This window comes from Poecile atricapillus, chromosome 10 (assembly GCF_030490865.1).
Source record: "Poecile atricapillus isolate bPoeAtr1 chromosome 10, bPoeAtr1.hap1, whole genome shotgun sequence".
NCBI classification, from domain to species: domain Eukaryota; kingdom Metazoa; phylum Chordata; class Aves; order Passeriformes; family Paridae; genus Poecile; species Poecile atricapillus.
The window spans coordinates 10,776,536-10,796,254 of record NC_081258.1 but is presented as its reverse complement, the minus strand read 5'-3'; the positions used below and the strand labels follow the sequence as shown (position 1 = coordinate 10,796,254).

The following is a 19,719-nucleotide window of genomic DNA, read 5'->3' as shown; positions in this document are numbered from 1 at the left end:
TAAACCAGACCTGCCTGGTGCTGTCTTTCTTTTCTCCTTCTGTATTCCACCCTTTTTGTTTTGTGCCCTTCCATCCTCCACATGTGCTCTGGGGGAAGGGGCTAAGACTGTCTTTACAGGTGACAGCAGAGATGTTGAATTCCTCCCTTTCCTCTTGTTCTTCCCAGCTCTTACAGAAGCCAAAAGACACAGTGTAGGGGACTGGAGGAACAGCAGGTCCTAGGATGGTAAATATTTACCTTCCTCTCTCCATTTTCTTTCTCTTTCTCCCTCTTTCTTCTGCATTCCTCTTCTTAAAGCTGAACCAAAAATTTCCAGTAAGTACCTTGCTGCATCTGGATAGGTTAAAGTTTGCTGAATTAAAGTTTGCAAAATGCCTTACTTCATGTGGATGTTTTAAAATTTTCCAAGTACTTCATTCTACTTGAGTGTTCTAAAGTTTGTGGGTAAAGTTTGAACCTCCTGAGAATTTGGTTGTTTCTCCCACACACTGCCCAGGGTAAGTCCAGCTACCTTCCCCTCAGCCTGTGGGGAGAGAGGGCTGGGGCAATAGAGGTGGACTCTGCCTTGTGGAAATGAATGTCAGGTTTTTTTATGTTCACTCTGCACTGTAAAACTGGAGCAGAGAGTTTCAGTCCAGCCTTGGCTCATTCCATCCCTTCTCCCTCGTTTTTCTGCCCCTCCCATGCTTGCTGTCTTTGCCACTGGGAGGCACCTGTGTGGCCAGAGACAGGGGACATGCTGAGGTGTGCTGCTTGTGGAGGACTTGGCTGCCTACCTGAGAATTTGGGTGTTAAGAGATCTGGTCTGTTTGCTCTCACCTCTGAGGTTCCTTCCTGACCCTGTGGCTTGGTGGAGTAAATCTTCCAGTGCCTTTGTGATTGAGCCTCAGACACTACTTCCATGTTACTGAACTGACCCAGCATTTGTAAAGGCTGTATGGATATAAAGTTTAGCTTGGTATGTAAAAAAACAAAATAAACAAAATAAATAAAATAATTAAAAAAAAAAAAAAAAGGTAAAAAGATGTTGCAAGGCTTGTGTGGGAATCAGCCAGGCTTGGAACATTCATATTTACCTGTGGAAGTTGAAAGGTTTTTGGGCAGCAGTGAGAATTTGTGCAGGCACACTTTCAAGTCTGTATATGACTGATTCACTCAATACAATTTCTGTTCTTACATCAGAAAAGCAGTTTGAGTGTTCTTAATGGCTTTTAAAATTGAATTGTGATGATGAGTCAGAAGAAAGTATAGTTGAAGATGGAACAGAGTCACCATTTGTGTGTTGCTTCCTGAATCATAATTGTTGGCATCAGTAGGCATACATTCAAACCTTTATGAAACAAGCCTTTTTGAAAAGTTTCTTTGAAATTGAGGCTACCCAGGACCAGGGAAATCACTGGAGTACTCCACTTACTGTAGATAGATACTTGCTTTTATTAAAATAGCAGGGAAAAAAAGAATACTTACTCAAAATTGCAAATACTTCATACTTCCATCTACTCTGAAAGAAAAAAAAAAAAGTAGAATTTCAAAGCCATAGTTTTACCAAAGGACCTTTAAGAGAATGCTTGAGAGAGGAATTTGTTGGACTCCTTTCAAACATCATGTACAGAAGGTTATAAATATTTTGGCTCATTTTCCATCTTTAAGGTACTCCTGAGATAAATGCATTGTAATAAAAAACACAATGATGTCATGTATATAGATTAAAAGTATAGCAGAGATTACTCGAGTTTACTTATTTAATAAACTACACTGAAGAGGTGTTGAGAAAGAAAGACAGACACTTGTCTAATTCTTTAGTTTGTACAATTCTCTCTGGTACAGTATCACACAAACCATAATACTTTATTTAAAAAGAAAAATAAATTAGCATATATATCCCAGTTTCTCTTCTCTTTTCCTTTAGGTCACTTTAGATCACTTATTCATTTCACTGCAGTCGTACTGGTTCTACAAAAGACTTACTTTGGGCACTAGGTATAGGTAGATTATAACCAGGAATTGGAATTCTTTTTTTTTTTTTTTAAATATTGAACTTCTGTTTTAGTTTCATGATAGTATAAACAGAGAGTACTTCAAAACTTTTCACCAAATAATGCTTTGGGAGTGTTTTGGCTAGCTTGAATGTATTTTTTTTTTTTTTTTATTTACTTATTAATGCTGAGTCTGTTTCTATTTCACATTAACGTTCTAAGCCAGTGATGTCAAAATTGAGTATTTTGAGGTATTACCATTGTGCCTATTCTCTTATTTTCAGGAAGAGCTGTGCTGGAAACAGCAGAGTACTTAAAACCATTGCTATTTACATCACCACTCTCTCCTGACCCAAGTCTCCTGAGGCAGTGGCAGAAGCTGCTGGTGCCCCGGAGCATCTCCCGTGCCTGGCCCCGCAGCAGGGGCTGCTGCTCTGGCACAGGAGAGGAGAGCTGGCTGTGCTGCCAGGCAGGAGCTGAGCCCAGCCACAGTGGGCCATGGATCACACAGGTCTGCAGCCTTGCAGTGCCTGCTTGCAGTGTGGCAACAGGACCAAAGCCAGACTTGGAATTGTTTGCTGTTCATTCATCACTCATGGAGTCTTCCTCTGAATTCAGTGGAAATGCTTTCAGATTTCATTACAAGTGTAGAGACCCAGAGCTAGGTAATAGGAAATAGACATGTTCATATAGCAGAGCAGTCCAGAACTTGAGGGCAATGTTCTGTTCCTATACCTGAGAATCTGCTTAATCTAATGTGCCCTTGGGTAAATTCTACTTTTACTTTCAGTCTCAGTTGAAAGGTGTTTGCTGTGCTTGTACACTACCACTTTTCCATCACTGTGTTGGAGAAATGCTCTAATGTGATGTTACATTCTGAAATTGTCTTTTTTCATTCTTCATTGTCTTCTTCAGAAAAAATTGTTTCTCTCAGGAGCATCAGTAATTCTTTGTCACAGATATGGGATGTGCCTGTGCAAATACTCTGTGCTGTATGTGCTTTAAACATTTCTCTTCTAGCAACAGAGTACATATTGCAGTCTTTTCCCTTCGGTTAAAAATGGTTGCCACAATGAATATGAAATTGGATTAGGTATTTGACAGTTTATGCCTGTTATCTTTGCTATCGAGGCATTTAGCCATTCATACACAGTTTTCTAGAAAGTTAAATTCTGAATACTCTATGGAAATACAAATATGCGTCTGTGATATGTTTAATTCTGCTCTTAGTGCAAAGTCCCATGCTAGAAATCTTCGCTTCAAAGTGTGATACTTCAGAATAAATATCCTGAATAACCAGGATCTGGCATGTCCTATGCAACCAGGGGCTTCTTGTGCCACCACAAATATTGAACATAAGATTTCTAGGAAAGGTGTTGGGATGATGTTCCTTTCTACATGATGTAGCTCTTGATCGTTTTGGATCATTTGGTCTTGATCGTTGGGGAGTTTGCTCCCAATGTTTTCAGATAGTGAAGAATCATGCCTGGAGATGAAGTATGGGGCACTAAGCTCCTGAGGCAGGCATCAGTCAGAAGTGGGACTGAGCATGGGCCCAAAATGTCCTTCAGAGAAGGTCTTGAGGCTGTTGTACAGTTAAGCCTTGGATACTTATGTTACCATTGCTGTTTTACAGCCGAATGGAGTAAACTCCATCTGGGGCATACTTTCAGCTGCATTTGAGCAGCCCAGGAATCCACTCTAGACCCAAAGGGCAATCCTCTCCCTGTCACAGAAGCCTTGAGTCCAGGGCGTGTTTCCATCCTTCTTCCTTGCACCTTGTCTAGAGGGCTTAAGTCGTGAGGTTAAATAGCATTGTGCTGCTTTAGTGCTTTCTCCAAAAGTTCTGGAGCAGATTTTCGGGTCAGCAAAGCTCCGTGCAAGGGAGCAGATGCTGCTGGGCTGTGCCTACAATTGACAAAACAAATCTGGGTTATTAGCGGGTTGCTTTGACTCATCACCCGGAGACTTTGAGAGTGTGAGGAGGTTTCTCTAAGTGAGGCAGGCTACTGTGGTTTAAAGTCCTGCTCTTGACAGCACGTTAGAAAAATCTCGTTTCTTCTGCTACCAACCTGACGCAGCAAGGCAGCGGTGGGAATCGATAAAGTGCATTATAAAAAAAAGAAAAAAAAAAAAAAAGAAAAAAAAAAAAAGGCGGAAAACTGGTGGAAGCGGTGGAAGTTACTCACCTGGAACCTTCCGGGAGCGAGGACAGCCATGGGCAGGGCGGCTGCCGGCCCCGCTCCGGGCCGGGCGGGGGGGGCTGCGGGCGGCGGGAGGGGCGCGGGGCGGGGAGGGGCGCGGGCCCGGCCGCTCCGCCCGGGGAGCGCTGCCAGCGCCGCGCCGCTCGCTCGCCACTTCGCCCCGCAGCGCGCCCGGCCAGCGCAGCCCTGTTGCACCGGGTCCGGGCCAGCCGCCCCCTCCCCGGCAGCGCGGGGCGGCCGCGGCGCCGCCGTGCCCCGCTCCCCCGGCGGTGACGGTCCCCCCGCCTTTGTCGGGCGCGCAGCAGCGGCGGCCGGTCCGTCCGTCAGTCCGTCCGCGCCGGGCGCGTGGCTCCTTTGTGTACAGCAGCTGCTCCTGAATGCGGAGGCAAAGCCTGTGGCTTGGCACTGAGCTTTTAAAAAACAACAGCCCTCCCTCCTTCCCTCCCTCCCTCTTTCCTTCCCTCTCCCCTGCCCTCCCTCCTTCCCTCCCCTCCCCTCCTCTCCTCCCGCCGAGGCGGACGGGCACCCACCTGGGGTCCGCTGCCCACCTCTCCTCTCATCCTCCTCTCTTCTCCTCCTTGTTTACCTGCACTTTTCCGCCGCCTCTTCCCCCGCCGCCCCCCGGCCCTCGCTCGTCCCCGCTCCCGGGCAGGCTCGGCGCCCCGCAGCTCCGCTCCCTCGGCGGTTTGCCCGTGCCCCTGCCCCGGGGAAGGCACTTGAAGGTGGATCTATTAAACCTCCCGGCGGTCTCTCCAAGTGGACCAAATCTCCATCATGGATGTAAGATTTTACCCGGCTGCGGCGGGCAGCGCGCTCCCCGGAGACCCCTCCAACCTGGACTTTGCCCAGTGTTTGGGTTACTACAACTACAACAAGGTGATTATTCCCGTGGGTGTTAATCCTCGTGCTGCTGCCCCGGCCGGTTGCCCACGGACCGGAGCTGGGGCTCCGTCGGGGCGGGGAGGCTCGGGGCTGAGGGATGCGCGGAGCCCGGGGCGGGTGCGCTCGCCGCTCTCCGCGGGCCCGGGGGATGCCCGGCCCCGGAAAGTTGTGGTCGGCGGGGCCGGGCGGCTCCTCCTGCCGCGGGGCTCGCCCCGGGGAACCTGCCCTTGGGCCGGTGATCGCACGGTTCAGAGGGGTGCGAGCGGCAGACAGCCGGGAGGAGCTCGGTCCTGCTCCCCATGGCCGGCGAACAAAGGCGCGTCCCGAGCGCGCAGCGTTCGCGGTGGGGTCGGGACTTGCCGAACTTTCCCCGGGCTGGAGCCGCGGCACCTCCCGACGAGCCCGGTGGGCTCGGACGGCCCTGTGAGGAGAGGACCGAGCCTCCCTCTGCTCTGTTCTCTCGGCCCAGTCCGGGTCTGTTATGGCCAGTTCCTAACCAGAGGATTATCCAAACGGGAGATTATCTAAAAGTGCATCAGCTGCTGGTACAGGAGGGTAACTAACGCTCCGCTTTGGTGAGGGCTGTCAGAGAAGTTGCAGTACCACTTCTGCCTATTCACACCTCTGCAGCGTGTGCGGTGTTTGGAGTAAGCGTTACAGTCAGAAGCAATAGGCATTTCCCGCTGTCTTACCTTCATCTACAGAAATATGTTTTAATAATACGGGGATGATTTGTTTCGCAAATTACCCAAATCTCGGAAAGGCAAAGTTGAGAATGACACTGTGACTCACGCTATTTTGAAAAAGACTTAGCTGTTTGCACTGTGATGTGTCAATAGCACATTGAGCTATTAGCACTGGGCCCTCACACATGCACATAAAGATCCCTTTCACACTCTGTTTTTCCTGGTGCTATGTTTGTCCAACCTCTGGGGCCTTTTGTGAGGCACTGTATGAGATGCTGGGGAAAAGAAGGGTGCTGCATGAAGCCTAAACTTACGTTAAATCCTGTTATGTTTTGTTTTTTGTTTTTTTTTTTTTTTCAAAAATCCTTTCCAAATGAGGATATAAACTTTGCAGAAACACAAATCTCACTTTCAGAGAGAGAAGAAACGTGGGTTGAAATAGATTCAGCAGCTGGAGAAAACTTTCTCCTAGAGAAATCGCGTCTGGGTAGATGTCGTGGGTGGACTCCCGTGTCGCTCTGCAGGCTGATGCCCACCGGAGCCGCTGGAAGTTTGGCAGGCGGCCCGCGGTGTCCGGCCCGTGTCCGTGTGTCCGGCCCGTGTCCGTGTGTCCGTGTCCTGCTGGCCGCGCTGTCCTGCCCGTGTCCGTGTGTCCGTCCGGCCCGTGTCTGTGTGTCCGTGTGTCCGTGTCCTGCTGGCCGCGGTGTCCGGCCCGTGTCCGTGTCCGTGTGTCCGTGTCCTGCTGGCCGCGGTGTCCGGCCCGTGTCCGTGTGTCTGTCCGGCCCGCGCATGCGCCCCGCGGGGCTGGCGGCTTTGTTAGCGCGGGTGCAGGAGCACACGGGGCATGAATTAAAGATGAAATGTCAGCCCCAACTCCGAGTGCTGCTAAGGACTCCGGGAGCTCTAAAATGCCCAGTAAATGTCCGCTGCTGGCTGATAAGCCGGCTAATTTTGGAAACTTGCAGCGCTTCCTGGCAGCCGGCGTGTTTACTGTAAATTTCACTTGTTCGGTGACTTTCCCGTGTTGTGCACGGTGTGCGTTTAATTCAGACTCTGGCACCGGTTACTCTATAGGCTCTTTCTAAATTTTTTTTTGTACGTCCAAAATTTTTAATATCTTCTGAATGCCGGTAGTTTCTTTTGTTCATTAACTTGCTGCTAGTGCACAGTTGCTATATATAACCTTTTAACTATATTTCTCATTGTTGTACAATGACAACAGAGTGTACATTCAGAAAAAAGTCAAAAGTAACTAACTTTTGGCCTATTCAGAAGCACATTGCAGTTGCTGTACTCCTGAACATAATTTTGGCAAGTACCTTGTAGGCCAGGCTTCCAGTCTGCAGAAGAAAATATTTTAATTAACAGAGTACAGCTCATGATGCTTGTGTCTTATAATAGATATCTTTGTATGCAAAAGGCCTGATCTGGAGCAGGCTGACACATGCGGAATTGTGTTGCTGCTGCTGTGAGCTTTTCATTGGCTCAGCTGGGAAAACAGCAATGTGGTGTACAGGTGTTTCAAGGACAGGAAAAGGATTTGTGAATGAGTTCCTAGAAAGGATGGTCCTAACTGTGTTAATCTAATCTCATTTTCTGCATTGTTTATAATCTGTAGTTATAGGAGTCATTGTAAGTTTGGGTTTTTTTTTTAATTATTCTGATAAAGAGAAGTATATCTATTCTGATATCTTGCCTCCCTGCCTTGCTTTCCTTGTCTTCTGTCCTTTTCCCTGTGTTTCTGAGGAAAATAAATGATTGTTCTGTCAGGTACTGAGATGACCAGAAGGCACTGAAAAAAAGGCCTGAAATATTTACTCTGCTGAAGTAAATGGGAGAACTGTTATTGATTTCACTGGGGACAGTATTTCACCTCAAGTCTCTCTGAAACTCGTTTGAGTGTCCTGCCCACTCATCCATGCCCGCTTCATTGTTAGGAGCTGAATCCGTATTCTCCTTGTGACAGTGACATTGCCTGTGACAACTGTCGGGAAGCAGCGTGATGGCAAGGGTAAACAGACTACGTGGTTGTATATATGTGCAAAAGCAGAATTATTTATGTGAAAATACTCTCAAGATCATTAAGACATAGAGTTGATGGCGTATGGCCCACCGGTGGAAAATTCTATCTTGCATCATGGTGTCTAAAAATATCAAATATAAAGCCTTTTAGTACAAACACGTTGCTCCCTGTGAGACAATGCTGCCTTCCACCTGCGTGCTTTAAACAGAATTTCTCAGGACTGAAGGGTTTTTTTCCTTCAGTGGGTACAACACTGGCAGGAATGTGGCAGACTAACCTGTGGACTCCCAGGCAGGACTTGGGATCTCAGGATGCCCTGTAAGGAAGGGTCAGAGGTGGGAGGAGAACTACAACCTGAGTCCTGGGTTTGGAAGCAGGCATACTGAGGAGCTGTCCTGGCCCTGACCTGCAGGTAGCCTTCAGCTGGATTCCATCCCAGCTGTTTTCCAAGTGCAATGTCATGCTTTGGAAATTGGTGCTCATTACTGGGTAAGAAGACCAAAGGGTAAGGGGTTCTTCATCTTGGGGTTGAGTACATGACAGGTGTTTGAAAACTGGCTGATGTACATATGCATCCATGCCATCATTGGTACACAGCAGTTTCTAGAAGATTCATTGGGATTACTTTTGGTGAGGTGGTCCAACATGGCACGCACGTGTAGAGGGCAGAGGAGGAAGCACGGACACAGAAGTGCAGTGATTTGTCCAAGGTTACGCAGTCGGTCACTGACATAATCAGGGCCACAACCAAGGTATTCTGAGATGCAGTCCAGTGGTTTATGCTGAATCTCATTTACTCTAATAGGATTACTTACATGTTTAAAGTAAAGCATGTGCTTAAGTGCTTTTCTGGATCAGGGCCATATTTGATAAGTTTTCAGTCCTGATGTGAGAGTACATAACTTGACCCTGCATGTGTCTGGCTGGTGGTGGTTCAGGATAACAGCGATCCACTTCTGCTCCATGGAATTGCACAAGTGAAATCATGGTTTGCCTGCTTCTAGAAGAATCCTGCTGCAGTATACTAAAAAAAAAATCACCCAAAAGGAGCTATAAAAATTACAGAAAGTTGAAAGAGACCAGCTGTTGTAAAACATTCTGCTTCTGTTTTGAGCCCTTTTATGGTTCTGCAGATGGAGAATGATTTTGGACATTCAGTACAGTTGAGTAGCTTTTTCTAAACAAACTTTTTCACTTATTGAGTAAATTATATGTCTTGTACTAAAAATATTTAGGGAACTAGTATTCATCCTGGCATATACTTTTTTTTAAAGAACTTTAATTCTCATAATGCCACTTGGAAAAAGTGAAAACTCCAAAACCTAAATACATGCAGCTCAGCGCTTGAATTATCATATTAAATTCCAGAATCCTTACTTCATTATTTAGCTGCCTGCATGTTATAATGTTTATCTCTACTACACAGATTGTCCTTGAAGGATACAAATTTCAAACATACATACCTTAATTTAGGCACTACTGTTCATATGAGATTTTCAGAGCTTGATGTTTTTGGCTGAAATATTTTTCATTTTACAAAGGAAGCTCAGGAAGTTTATCTTGTTCTTCCAGAGGTAAAGCAAAGACAGCAGTAGTTTAGTAGCAGCTAAACTGGGGCTCTAAGTCATTCCTATTAGTGTGTGTTGTTAGGAAAAAGTGGATTACAGTTATGCAAATAATTTAAAACTACTCTTCTTGCAAATTTAGTGTGGCTCTATATGCATAGGTTCTCCTCTCCTGCAGCAGATGGTGAGAGACAATGGGTGCATGTATGTTGCTAAGACAGAAAGCTCCGTGCTCACTCATCAGCTGCCCTGCAAATGTGCTCGTTTACATCTGGGCTGTGCTCTGGTGCAGATGGGGCAGTCTCAGCTGTGCTGTGGTCGTGTGTGTGTGTATCCACAGCCTGACCATGGCAGAGGTGGCCCCAGCTGATGGGAGAGGGCCACAAAGCACCAGGGAGCTCCCGGAAAGTAGAGATGTGTAGCAGAGACACAAATACAGGTCTTGCTGGAGACAATTTAGGCAGGGGATTGGAAACTTTCTGTTGCAATATCAACTCAGTAAATGACGTTTTATCACCAGTATTTTCCACTGATCTTCTGGCACATGTGGCAAGTGTGCTGAACTGCTTCTTTCCCAGAACAGCCAGCCCCTGCCCTGGGTATCGAAAAACCTCAGGACTGTGTAGGCAACTGCTGCTAGGGAGCAAAAAGGTTCCCAAAATATTTGTCTGTCCAGTCCAGCACTAAAATTGTTGGATATATAATTCCTAGTCCCTGGAAGAGGAAGTGCAATGGTTATATGAGTACATCCACCAGAATGAAGATTATAGTTTGTATCATCACCCCACCTTGCATTATGCTGTTTTGCAGGCACAGTCATCCCTGAGGTTTTCTGATGTAGCTGAAGAGCTGGCTGTGAAACAGGAAAGCTCTGTATGCCACAACTGTGCAAGAACCTGTGGTGCTCAGAATGAACACCTGTAATGGGATACTCATTGGATTTTGCAGTGTACAATTTTTCTGTTGCTCAGATTATGCAGCTCCTATACTGCATTTGTTGGTTGACAGTTGATTGTATACAAAATATACTTTGTAGAAATAAATTTTTTATTGAAATGTCTTTTAGATGTTTTCATTACAGTGGGTTACAACCATATCAGTAAGATGCTTGCAATCATGCACAGTAATACATGAAGAGTTTGAATTTAATGAGTAGGAGATATTTAGAGTACCTAAGGTATGTATGGAAATCACTAGTGGGTGTAGTTTTTTAGATAGTGATATTTTGTAGCAATCACAACTCTGGGGTGTGTGGGTCATGGACATGGAGACCCACTTTACGCTTCTGGCTCTGGAGTGAGGAAATGTTGACCAAATCCACCGGGATGACAAGAACCTCATCCCCATAGTACCACCCATAGTACACCAGGTTGTACTTCACAGACAGGTACTCAGGCCAGCCTAAGCTTATAATGAATTATCACAAATTTATAATAAAATCTGAAATAGAAGCACAGGAAATATCGGCCTCTATTCTTTGGCAGATACTTGAGAGGAGGCTCTCAGTTGTGTGATTCATTTGTTGCAGTTTTGTGCAGTGTCTGACAAAGTGAGGCCAGTCAAACTGTGACCTATGGTTTGTGCTGCAGCTTTTATTACATTTACAGTTAATACATGCCTATATATTTGTTGAATTCTGATACTCCTTAAAAACCTAAGTAATGCTATTGAATGATGATGATCAAATTTAAGAGGACAAGAATTTGTACAGCACTAATCCTACCTTTTTATCTGTAATCACATTTCTACTGCCGTAAAATTGAGTACTGTTATACAGACCTAATGGCAGGGTTGAATTTTCAAATGCTTCACACTCTTATCTGATAGCTGTGTTCTGTACTGTTACCTGTCTGTGTGATGTATTTATCGAGTGCCAGTCACCATAGTATCTTTGCGATGATTGCTACCAAAATTGAGAACTCTGAGGTGAAAATCTAATCAGGACTTTAGATAACAATGTCACACAAGAGCCTTCTGGTCTTTGCCTCTGTACTCTGTTCAGATGAAGACTTAGATGAGATCATGCTTGCTGCCACCTTATTCAGTGTTTATTTTTGTAACAAGATTTTTATTCCACATCTTTTCCACTGCATGTTAGCATGTATCAAAACAGTCTAAATCCTGTTTTGAATGTATTCTCTCTGTTTATACCTGAAACAATGTATTGAAAATCACAGGCATTACAGGGCAGCTGAGATATTAAAACCAAATGGGAAGACTGTCATTACACAGCTGCTTCTGCCATGGGTACCTTGAATATCCAAACAGATGTTTTCATGAACTTCTTCATTCACTTCATGGTATGGGCAGATTAGCTGAAAATACTATTTTCATTATCACATTAAAAATAATTGAGTCTTATGAGCAGAGTGCTGAAAGTATGATTGACCAGCGATACAGACTGAATTGTGCTGGAAAAGGTGTGCTACTGAAACTAGGCAATGTTAGTTTATAATTGGAAATTATTGTTTTAAGCAAATAGTTGATCTAATTTTCAGCTTGTTGAGTTCATGTTCCAGCTCTTGGTATCAGTGTTTGCTGTTTATTCCTGCACAACCAGTTTGCCCAGCAGCCACATTTGGTTGAAAAGCTCCGTATCAAGAGGGAAAAGAGAAGCAATCCATTCTCAAAAACTGCCAGTTGAAGGTATCCCATGTATCAAAGCTGTTTTTACATCCACAGAAGACCCCATTCAATGTGGGCATCTTTCACTCACATACATGTGCATTACATCAGGCCTGACCTTGGTATTTCATGGGAGACATTTTTATCAATTCAGTGTTTTACTTTCACTGTTTTAAAGCAATAGCCCTTCTTAATGGCTGGGTCACTAGAGCCACATATCATTCCTGGCCAAAGACTCGTGAGAGCTGAGACTAACATGGAAAAGAGTGGCTTGTGACATAGGTTAAACACAAAGGGTGTTTTGGGATGATAACAAAGGGTGTTTTGGACTGGTAGCCTCTGAAATAAGTGATCAGAGGTCTCAGCTACTGGCTGGGGTGAGAGCTGCAGAGGCAGCAGCACAAGGATCTCCTCGCTTTCCTCTTCTGCTTTACCACGTATATGGGTGATGGTTATGTTAAAGCAGAACATTTCTCAGACAGATGCATTTGCATTTGGATTTTCCTTCTCTACACTGAATATTCTGAAGAGTTCTGATCAACTGGGCAACCTAACTAAAGGTTGGGAATACATAAAATTGCCAGCATGGTAGGATTTGTGGAAAATGAAGTCTACATGCAGATGGTTGAGGTCACTTGAGGTGAGGTGTCTTCATCTCTCCATTTGATTTCCTTAAGAAATTTTGTAAAGAGAAACTGCTGTGTTTGGCATTCCAAGTGGATATAGTTAGTATTGTAATTCTCTAAACAGTTAGTGTGAGAGAAATTAAATCTAAATAGTTTTAGACATCCAAATTAATAAAGTAGAGGTTTTTGTTTGTTTTGGGGTGGGGCTTTATTGTTTGCTTTATTGTTGTTATGGGGTTTTTGTGCATTTTTTTGTAAGGAAACAACCTGAGCTTTATGAATCATCCTTTCTATCCCAATGTGACAACGCCTGTATTCAAAGTCACTGAATTATATAAAGGTTTGTCAGTTCAGGACATATTTAAACACCTCAATATTGATTAACTGTCTAATTTTGATATGAAAATGGTGCTAAAACCATGAAGAAATCAATTGCTGAATGTTGTAGAAGGTTATTTTCAGAGCAGATCATATTTATCTGCTGTTCTTTTTATGCTGCTCTCTTTATGGTTTTAAGACTTATGCAAATATTGAATGGTTTGAGATACTGTATTTCAGTATTTGTTTTTAATAATTTTTTCCTTAATAAAATGCTTTTTTAAACTGTACTTTTATCAGTAAACTGTTCATCACCTGATAGGGGATGAACAGTCCTCTGTTTACATTCTTTAAATAAAGAAGAATTTTATTAGACATGGAAAAACAATAGTTTTGTTTGCTTTAGTAGGTTAAAGCTGTTACTTTTGTGGGTTCCTGAAAAGCATGTAGCTGAAATGATAGTGGTAATAGGTGGTGGCCATGTAAATATGGAGATATTGTGCTATCGATCTGTTGTAGCAAAATACTTGGTAGTTGTGGTTTCCTACCACAACCCAACATGGTTCTTTTTCCTGCTGCTGTTTTGCTTGATACAGTTTGAAATGTGTAGTACACTTTGCGTTTTAAAAACTATTTAAAAACTATTCTCTACATGTGGTAAAAAATCCAGAATTTTACGATGCATTTTCTGATCTTTTTCACAGCGGTACTTTAAGACTGATCTCAAAACTACACTGGACAAACCATTGATGTAAATACACTGTGAGGTGCAAACACAAGAGCTTAGTATATATTTGCACTACAAAGCAATCATGAGAGTAAATAATATGTTTATGCCTATGTGACTTTCTGTTTGTGGCTTTATGAGAGTGTCCAATTACTGTATTGCAAATGGTAGGATGAAGTAATTTGTATCAATTTATTTTGTCCTGCCAAATAATTTGCAATTTCAGGATATTGTTAAATAAAGGATTTAACAGATGCTTTTTCTGTCCTTTCCTCCTGACGTTTTTAAAACCTACTTAGAGCTATCTTTATGCTCCCGTGGTGGTGCAGCTGAGACCCAAGGAGAGCATGTGGAGTGGTAAATCAGATGTTATGTCACACAGGGCAGCCAGGCTTCCTAAACAGTGGCTTGCATCATTGCTTCCATGATAGAGATCTACCTGCTGTTTATGACAGAGCAGAAGTGCCTTTGTTTCATTCTCACACCTTCATGTAAGCCTCTTCTAACGTAATAGCTCTGTGCTGGCGTCTTGGATGATGCTTGTAAGGTGCACTGGGTATTGTTTGGCTTCTTGTACTTGTTGTTTCAAGGATGTGACAAGCCCTCCGTGTGTGCAGTCTCAGCTCTCGTGGTTGTCTCACCTGGGTGTGTTTCCAGCTCTGAATCAGCCGTCCCTGTGTGTCGGTGGCTGCAGTGCAGCGGCTCAGTGCCCCCTGCTCTCCCTGTCCTGCCTGATGGAGACAAGGGCTTCTTCTGAGATTATCCCTTTCTGGAATCAGCTTCGTGGGTGCCTTTGCCGTGAGGGGGCTCTCGAAGTCTCATCGCATTCCTTGGGTGGCTTTCTCATCTCCCCGTGGCTCTGCTGCTCTGGCACCAGCTCGCTGGCTGGTGGCACGTACCAAAAACTGACATTCTTGGAGCCACCCACAACTGGGACAGAATCTCAGTGTATGTGCAGCTCAGACTGAATTAGGTGAAAGACAGGTGGTATAATCTATGGCTAACTATGACTCAGAGTGATTAATCAGAGATCACATGAAAGGAAAATGTGTTCATTAAATACCTACTCAAGCAGGCAAACAAACAGCACTGTTTGTTGTGCATACACAGATGTGTGGTATGTCCAGTGTGCAGCTTAGAGATCAATCTTGCTCTTCTACTTGTAATTCATCACAAAAAACAGCTACAGAAAGGTAGTGTGAGCTTCTGTGTTTATTTTGCCTCAATCTTCAGCTATAGCTTGGCCAGTTTAAGTAGCAAACTAAGTTTCTAAATTTAGTTGGCAAACAACTTGTGGTAGGATAGCAGCCTTTTTCTGTCTTCTGTGCTAGAAAGTGTTTGAGTAGGGATGGTGAAGATTGGCTTTGACTTCTATCAGCACAAATATATTGCTGGTGATAACATATCATAGGACAGTGCTGCCTATCTCCTGTATTCTTGTCTCCAGTAAATAGCAATTTTTCAAAGGAGGTCTCAGAATTTGCCCTTCTGTTAATAGTCTGGTGGAGAGTTTACATACCAGAAAAGAATCCTGATTCTTCACTTGATAACATATTAAAGGGCTTGTTTTGTTTTTTCGAGGTTTGAGTTGGGTTTTGTAAAGAAAATTGGCAGCTATTGCTTGTAATACATGTAACTAATAAATGTGAAATTGAAAACGTGACTCTTGGACAGTCACACATTTTTAAAGCTCAGACAATGTGTATTGGTCTGCACCAGTTCTAACACAGTTCCACTGCTTGGAAAATGTGGGGAGGGGCACTTTGCACCAAATACCGACTCTAGGATACAAACATCTTTGGAGATGGTGGGGCTCCTTATGATGGCTTCTAACTTCTGGATTGCTAACTAACTGAGTTCCATTATAGTGCACTCTGCATCATAGTCTGTGTCATTTGTGTGTTTATGCAGAATTATTTCTAAAAAGAAGCTTTTAAGGTTATTCCACCATGAGGCATAAGTGAGAGACAGCGATAAAAAGCTTGATTCATTATGACTAACTGCAGGTGAACACTGTTGTTATGCCTCATTCTGAGTGTTTCTGTGACTCAAAAAGGACTCCATTAAAATACCGTGACGTCAATGGAGTATTTTAAATGCATATGAAAGGATAAAGTCCAGAAATCATAATAATACAAGTATCTACCCATATACTTTTAGACTAAATAAAGCATTTATAGATCTTCTGCGTTTCATTTATTCTCTGCATGGTTGAGACCTGATATCAAGGATACATTTTGCTTTCTGCTCCCCCAGATGTGACCCTTTTTCTTTTAAAATAAGTACAAAAGTAAAAGAAGGAACAATATCCATGGAGGAAAGTTATTCTGGACCTTCTCATGATCTCATGACATTAGATTGGTGGTGCATTGGTTGTACTCACTGTAGCTGCAAAGTATCAATCTGACACAAAATTTTAAGTGAGAAATCTTTGATCTTCTTTTTAATGATTTTTTTTTCCCCAATTCTTCTGGTTTTGCTCATTCATAAAGCTTTGCTTCATCTTCCACACTCCTGTGGTAGGAAGCAGACTTTGCATTATCTGTTGCCAAAGGAAATGGCCATTTGTTGATTTAAAAGGATGGAAAAAGGGATGTGAAACACCTGGAGGAGAAAGGGAATAGTGGCTTGGGAACACTGCTAAATATTTACAATTTGAGGATCAAGTGTTTTCAGTCTCTCTGAGTTCTTAAATTTCTGCTTCTCACCAACAAAAAGGAATAGAAGGGGGTGAAAATACATGTTATTCCCATTTAAAAAAAATTCCCTACATTTTAAAGAACTGATCTTTTCTTCTTATTTGATCAAAAGAAAGAGGCAGGTTCATCTTTGCTTCTCTGTTCAGTTTGTTTATGGCACCTAAGCAAAGGAGTGCCTGTCTGCAGCCTTTTCTCCCAAAACTCAAGTATCCAGGGATCTTTGAATGCAGAAGTAAGATTTTAGATGATGAATCTCAGTATGTATGCTAGAGCAAGGCCAGTTGCTTATCGATCCCAGCTACTGAAGTTTTCCCTGTGAAGCTGATTTATGTTTATCTCAAAAAAAAAAAAAAAAAAGAAAAATCAATCAATGAGACAAACAAACTGAACTTCATGTAAGAACTGATTTAAAACATATTCAGCTTTTTCTTTCTCATCCTTACTTTGTAAGAAAATCTTCTGTGGATTCAAAAGGAAAGGGTGCAATCCTGCTTTTGCACATAGGAATATACTCTCTTTGAACAAGAGTTGTATCTGCTTTTGAATCGAGCTTCATAAACTTGCTGAGAAAAATTCAGCTCAGAGGGTGTATTTTGAAGTAGTAGTTTCTTGGGCAGCAACCCATTCATTTGCTAAAAGGATAAAGCCAGTTCTTTGTACCGCTGACAAGCCAAAGGAGTCGGTGCTGCTGTGTTAGGTGAGGACAGGCTGCAGTGTTGGTGTTCATTCTGGCTGGTTAAACACCTCTTCTGCTGGGCTCTCCTCCTCACCAGAAGGAACACATCGCTCTCACTGCTTTTGTCTGTTCTTTTACTAAGTAAATGAACGCTTGTTATGTTTTCTCTGGCTTAGATACCAAAAATGAAGGAAATTGCTACATTCAGCTGAGAAGGTGCAGATAATCTTCATGTCTGAAGCACAAAAGAACTGACACACAAAATTGCAGGTCTGGCAGACAAGTTTGGGTTTTTTTTATAGGTACCTTATACTGGAGAATTTATTTTTCTTAAGAGAAGAAGACATAAGAGACAGTGGCCAAACAGTAGTAATGGAAAGAGCAGGGTGAGAGGGTAAACAGTGTTGCTCCAAGCATGGCTGTATAAACACTGACCATGGGCTGAGATTGAGAATGAGGAAAGCCTTTCTCTGCAGAGGGCTGAGCTGCTGAGGCAGCCTTGCATAGGGAAGAATCACTTTTAAGGCTCAGGGTTGATGCTTAATGTCATCTGTTGGGTGAAACAGAGGCCATGGGGTAGGCTGTACTTTTAATCCTGTTTAATGTTCTTTTAGGTTTTGTCTACACATTCCTAAATATGTGATATTGAATATTTGTTATGCACTCTGTGAGTTTTAGAGTGAATCTGTGAGACTCTGGACAAGGCAAACAGATGTGACAGCTATTTACATACTTAAAATAACAACTTTGGAGTTGTTTTTATGTTGTTTTATGTTGTTGCATAACAGCTAGTAAAGCAAATTCATGTCCGAAGTCTAATTATATAGTGGGAAAGAATTAGAAATGTGATTTATAGATGATGAATAGTTATCTAGTATCTCTTAGTGAATATGGAGAGACTATTCAGTTCTTCAGAAGTGGTGAGCTTCTCCTTGGTGGTGGTGGTGAGGAGGGAAGGAAAGGCCTTTAATCATCTGAGGTGGTGCAACAATTCACATCTGGAACCTTGACAGTCTCTAGAAGTGTGGTATTAAATCATTAGATAGTCTGTCTTGATGTGGGTGTTCTGCAAGTGCACATCAGGTAATGACCTGCTTCCTCACCTCAATGCTCTGCTAACAGCTGCCTCAGTTTTTGAGAACACAGCATTCCCATGAATATGCTTTGTACTAGATCCTGTGGTGTTCATTTGTATTATATTTTTAGTTCAGTGTAAAAAAAAATAACAGCATACTTACTTATCTACTCTTTTAGGGAAATTTCTACTGTCCTCTATTACTGTCATTATTATTAACATCATATATTTCTAATTAATGTAATGATTTTTTTCCCCTATATGTCCTTTTCTAGGCCTGTCACGTGATAGAAGAATGTGGGCAGTGTGTTCTTTCATTTTAAACAAAGATTATCTGTTGGCTTCTTTAAATGGTTCTCTGGTTGGAGTACATAAAATTGAAACTTCGTCCAAGTAATTTACTTTGAAAAATCACATGAAACAAGGGTGGTAGTTCTATGTCAACAAACAGTGTCTTGAGAATTCTTCAACAGGGGTGGAATCAGTATAGTTACTTTTCCAACAGAGAGGGCCCAAGTGTGTGGCAAAAAAACCTGGTAGATCACACATCTCTTTGAAAGCCTCTCATTCATAGCACTGGATGTGACACACAGATGTTTTTGGAATTATCATCTGGCTGAACTGGTTTTGAGTTTCAGACATAAAAAATCTGTAGATTAATCTCAGAAGTTCAGAAAAAAATAACAATAGTAAATAAATGCTAGTTCTGAGGTTTCAAGAATTAGATGGCTCCTTGTGAACACATGGTAGCCTCATGGTTCAGTATCTGATTATTCACATTTGCAGCATGATTTTGTGGGAATTACTGAGCTCTGAAGTATACTGTGAAGATGTTCTGCTTGGTTATAAGGCAAGTTAAGTGCAAAAATTGTATTGTCAATTTACTATTTCTTAATATGTCCCAAGACAAGTATATTCATTTTGTGCTATTAAAGTATGATTAAAAACAAGTATACATTTTTTTTCCAAGAAGATTCTACCTTAGTATTTTTTGAAAGTTAAATTTTAAAGCAGGTGGCTGTAGCCGATGTAAAATTTTTCTTCAAAACCTCAATTGTCCAAAGTAATTAATCTTCCTACTTTGGCTGCTAAGTACTAACAGAGGGTTTTATTTGTTTATTCTTGTGCATCAGAATGGGTAATGAAGTATTTTATCTGCCTTGTGTGATCAGAGGCTCAGGAACCAGGGCTTGACCATCCTGGAGAAGGAAAGACTTCAGGGGACTTGAGAGCATCCCCTGTACTTGTGAGGAGATGAGCCAGGCTCTGCACAGGGGTTCATGGTTGGAGGTGGAGTGGTAACAGGCAGAAGCTGAAATGAGAGTTTCAGACTGAATGTAAAGAAAAAAAATCACTTTGACAGTAACAGAGTATTGGAAGAGGTTGCCCAAAATCCTTGATGGCTCTTCAGACCTGACTGAAGAAAAACGCCAAGCAAGAAGTTTCTCAATTTGGTGTGGCCTGTACTTTGAGCAGAGGTCGGATTTGAGATCTCCTGATATTCTTTCCTGAGGCTGCATGAGGTGAATAGGCAGCAGAGATCAGTTTGATCCTCCTTGTGCTCTTGTAGAAAAACAATTCTGGAAGGGTGGCATTGCCTCAGCCTGTGCCTGGCAGGCCCCTGCAGTGGGAGGA

At 42.8% G+C, this 19,719-nt stretch overlaps 1 protein-coding gene across 2 annotated transcripts in view; it reads left to right on the top strand.

Moving 5' to 3' along the window:
- Positions 1-4,683: 4,683 nt before the first annotated feature.
- The window catches only part of TOX3 (TOX high mobility group box family member 3), a 73,477-nt gene continuing 58,441 nt past the window's right edge, over positions 4,684-19,719 (top strand). For both annotated transcript variants that reach the window (XM_058845865.1, XM_058845864.1), the window contains exon 1: positions 4,684-5,058. In XM_058845865.1, the coding sequence (XP_058701848.1) occupies positions 4,957-5,058 (102 nt within the window). In that variant the 5' untranslated portion in view covers positions 4,684-4,956. The remainder of the gene's footprint in view (positions 5,059-19,719) is intronic.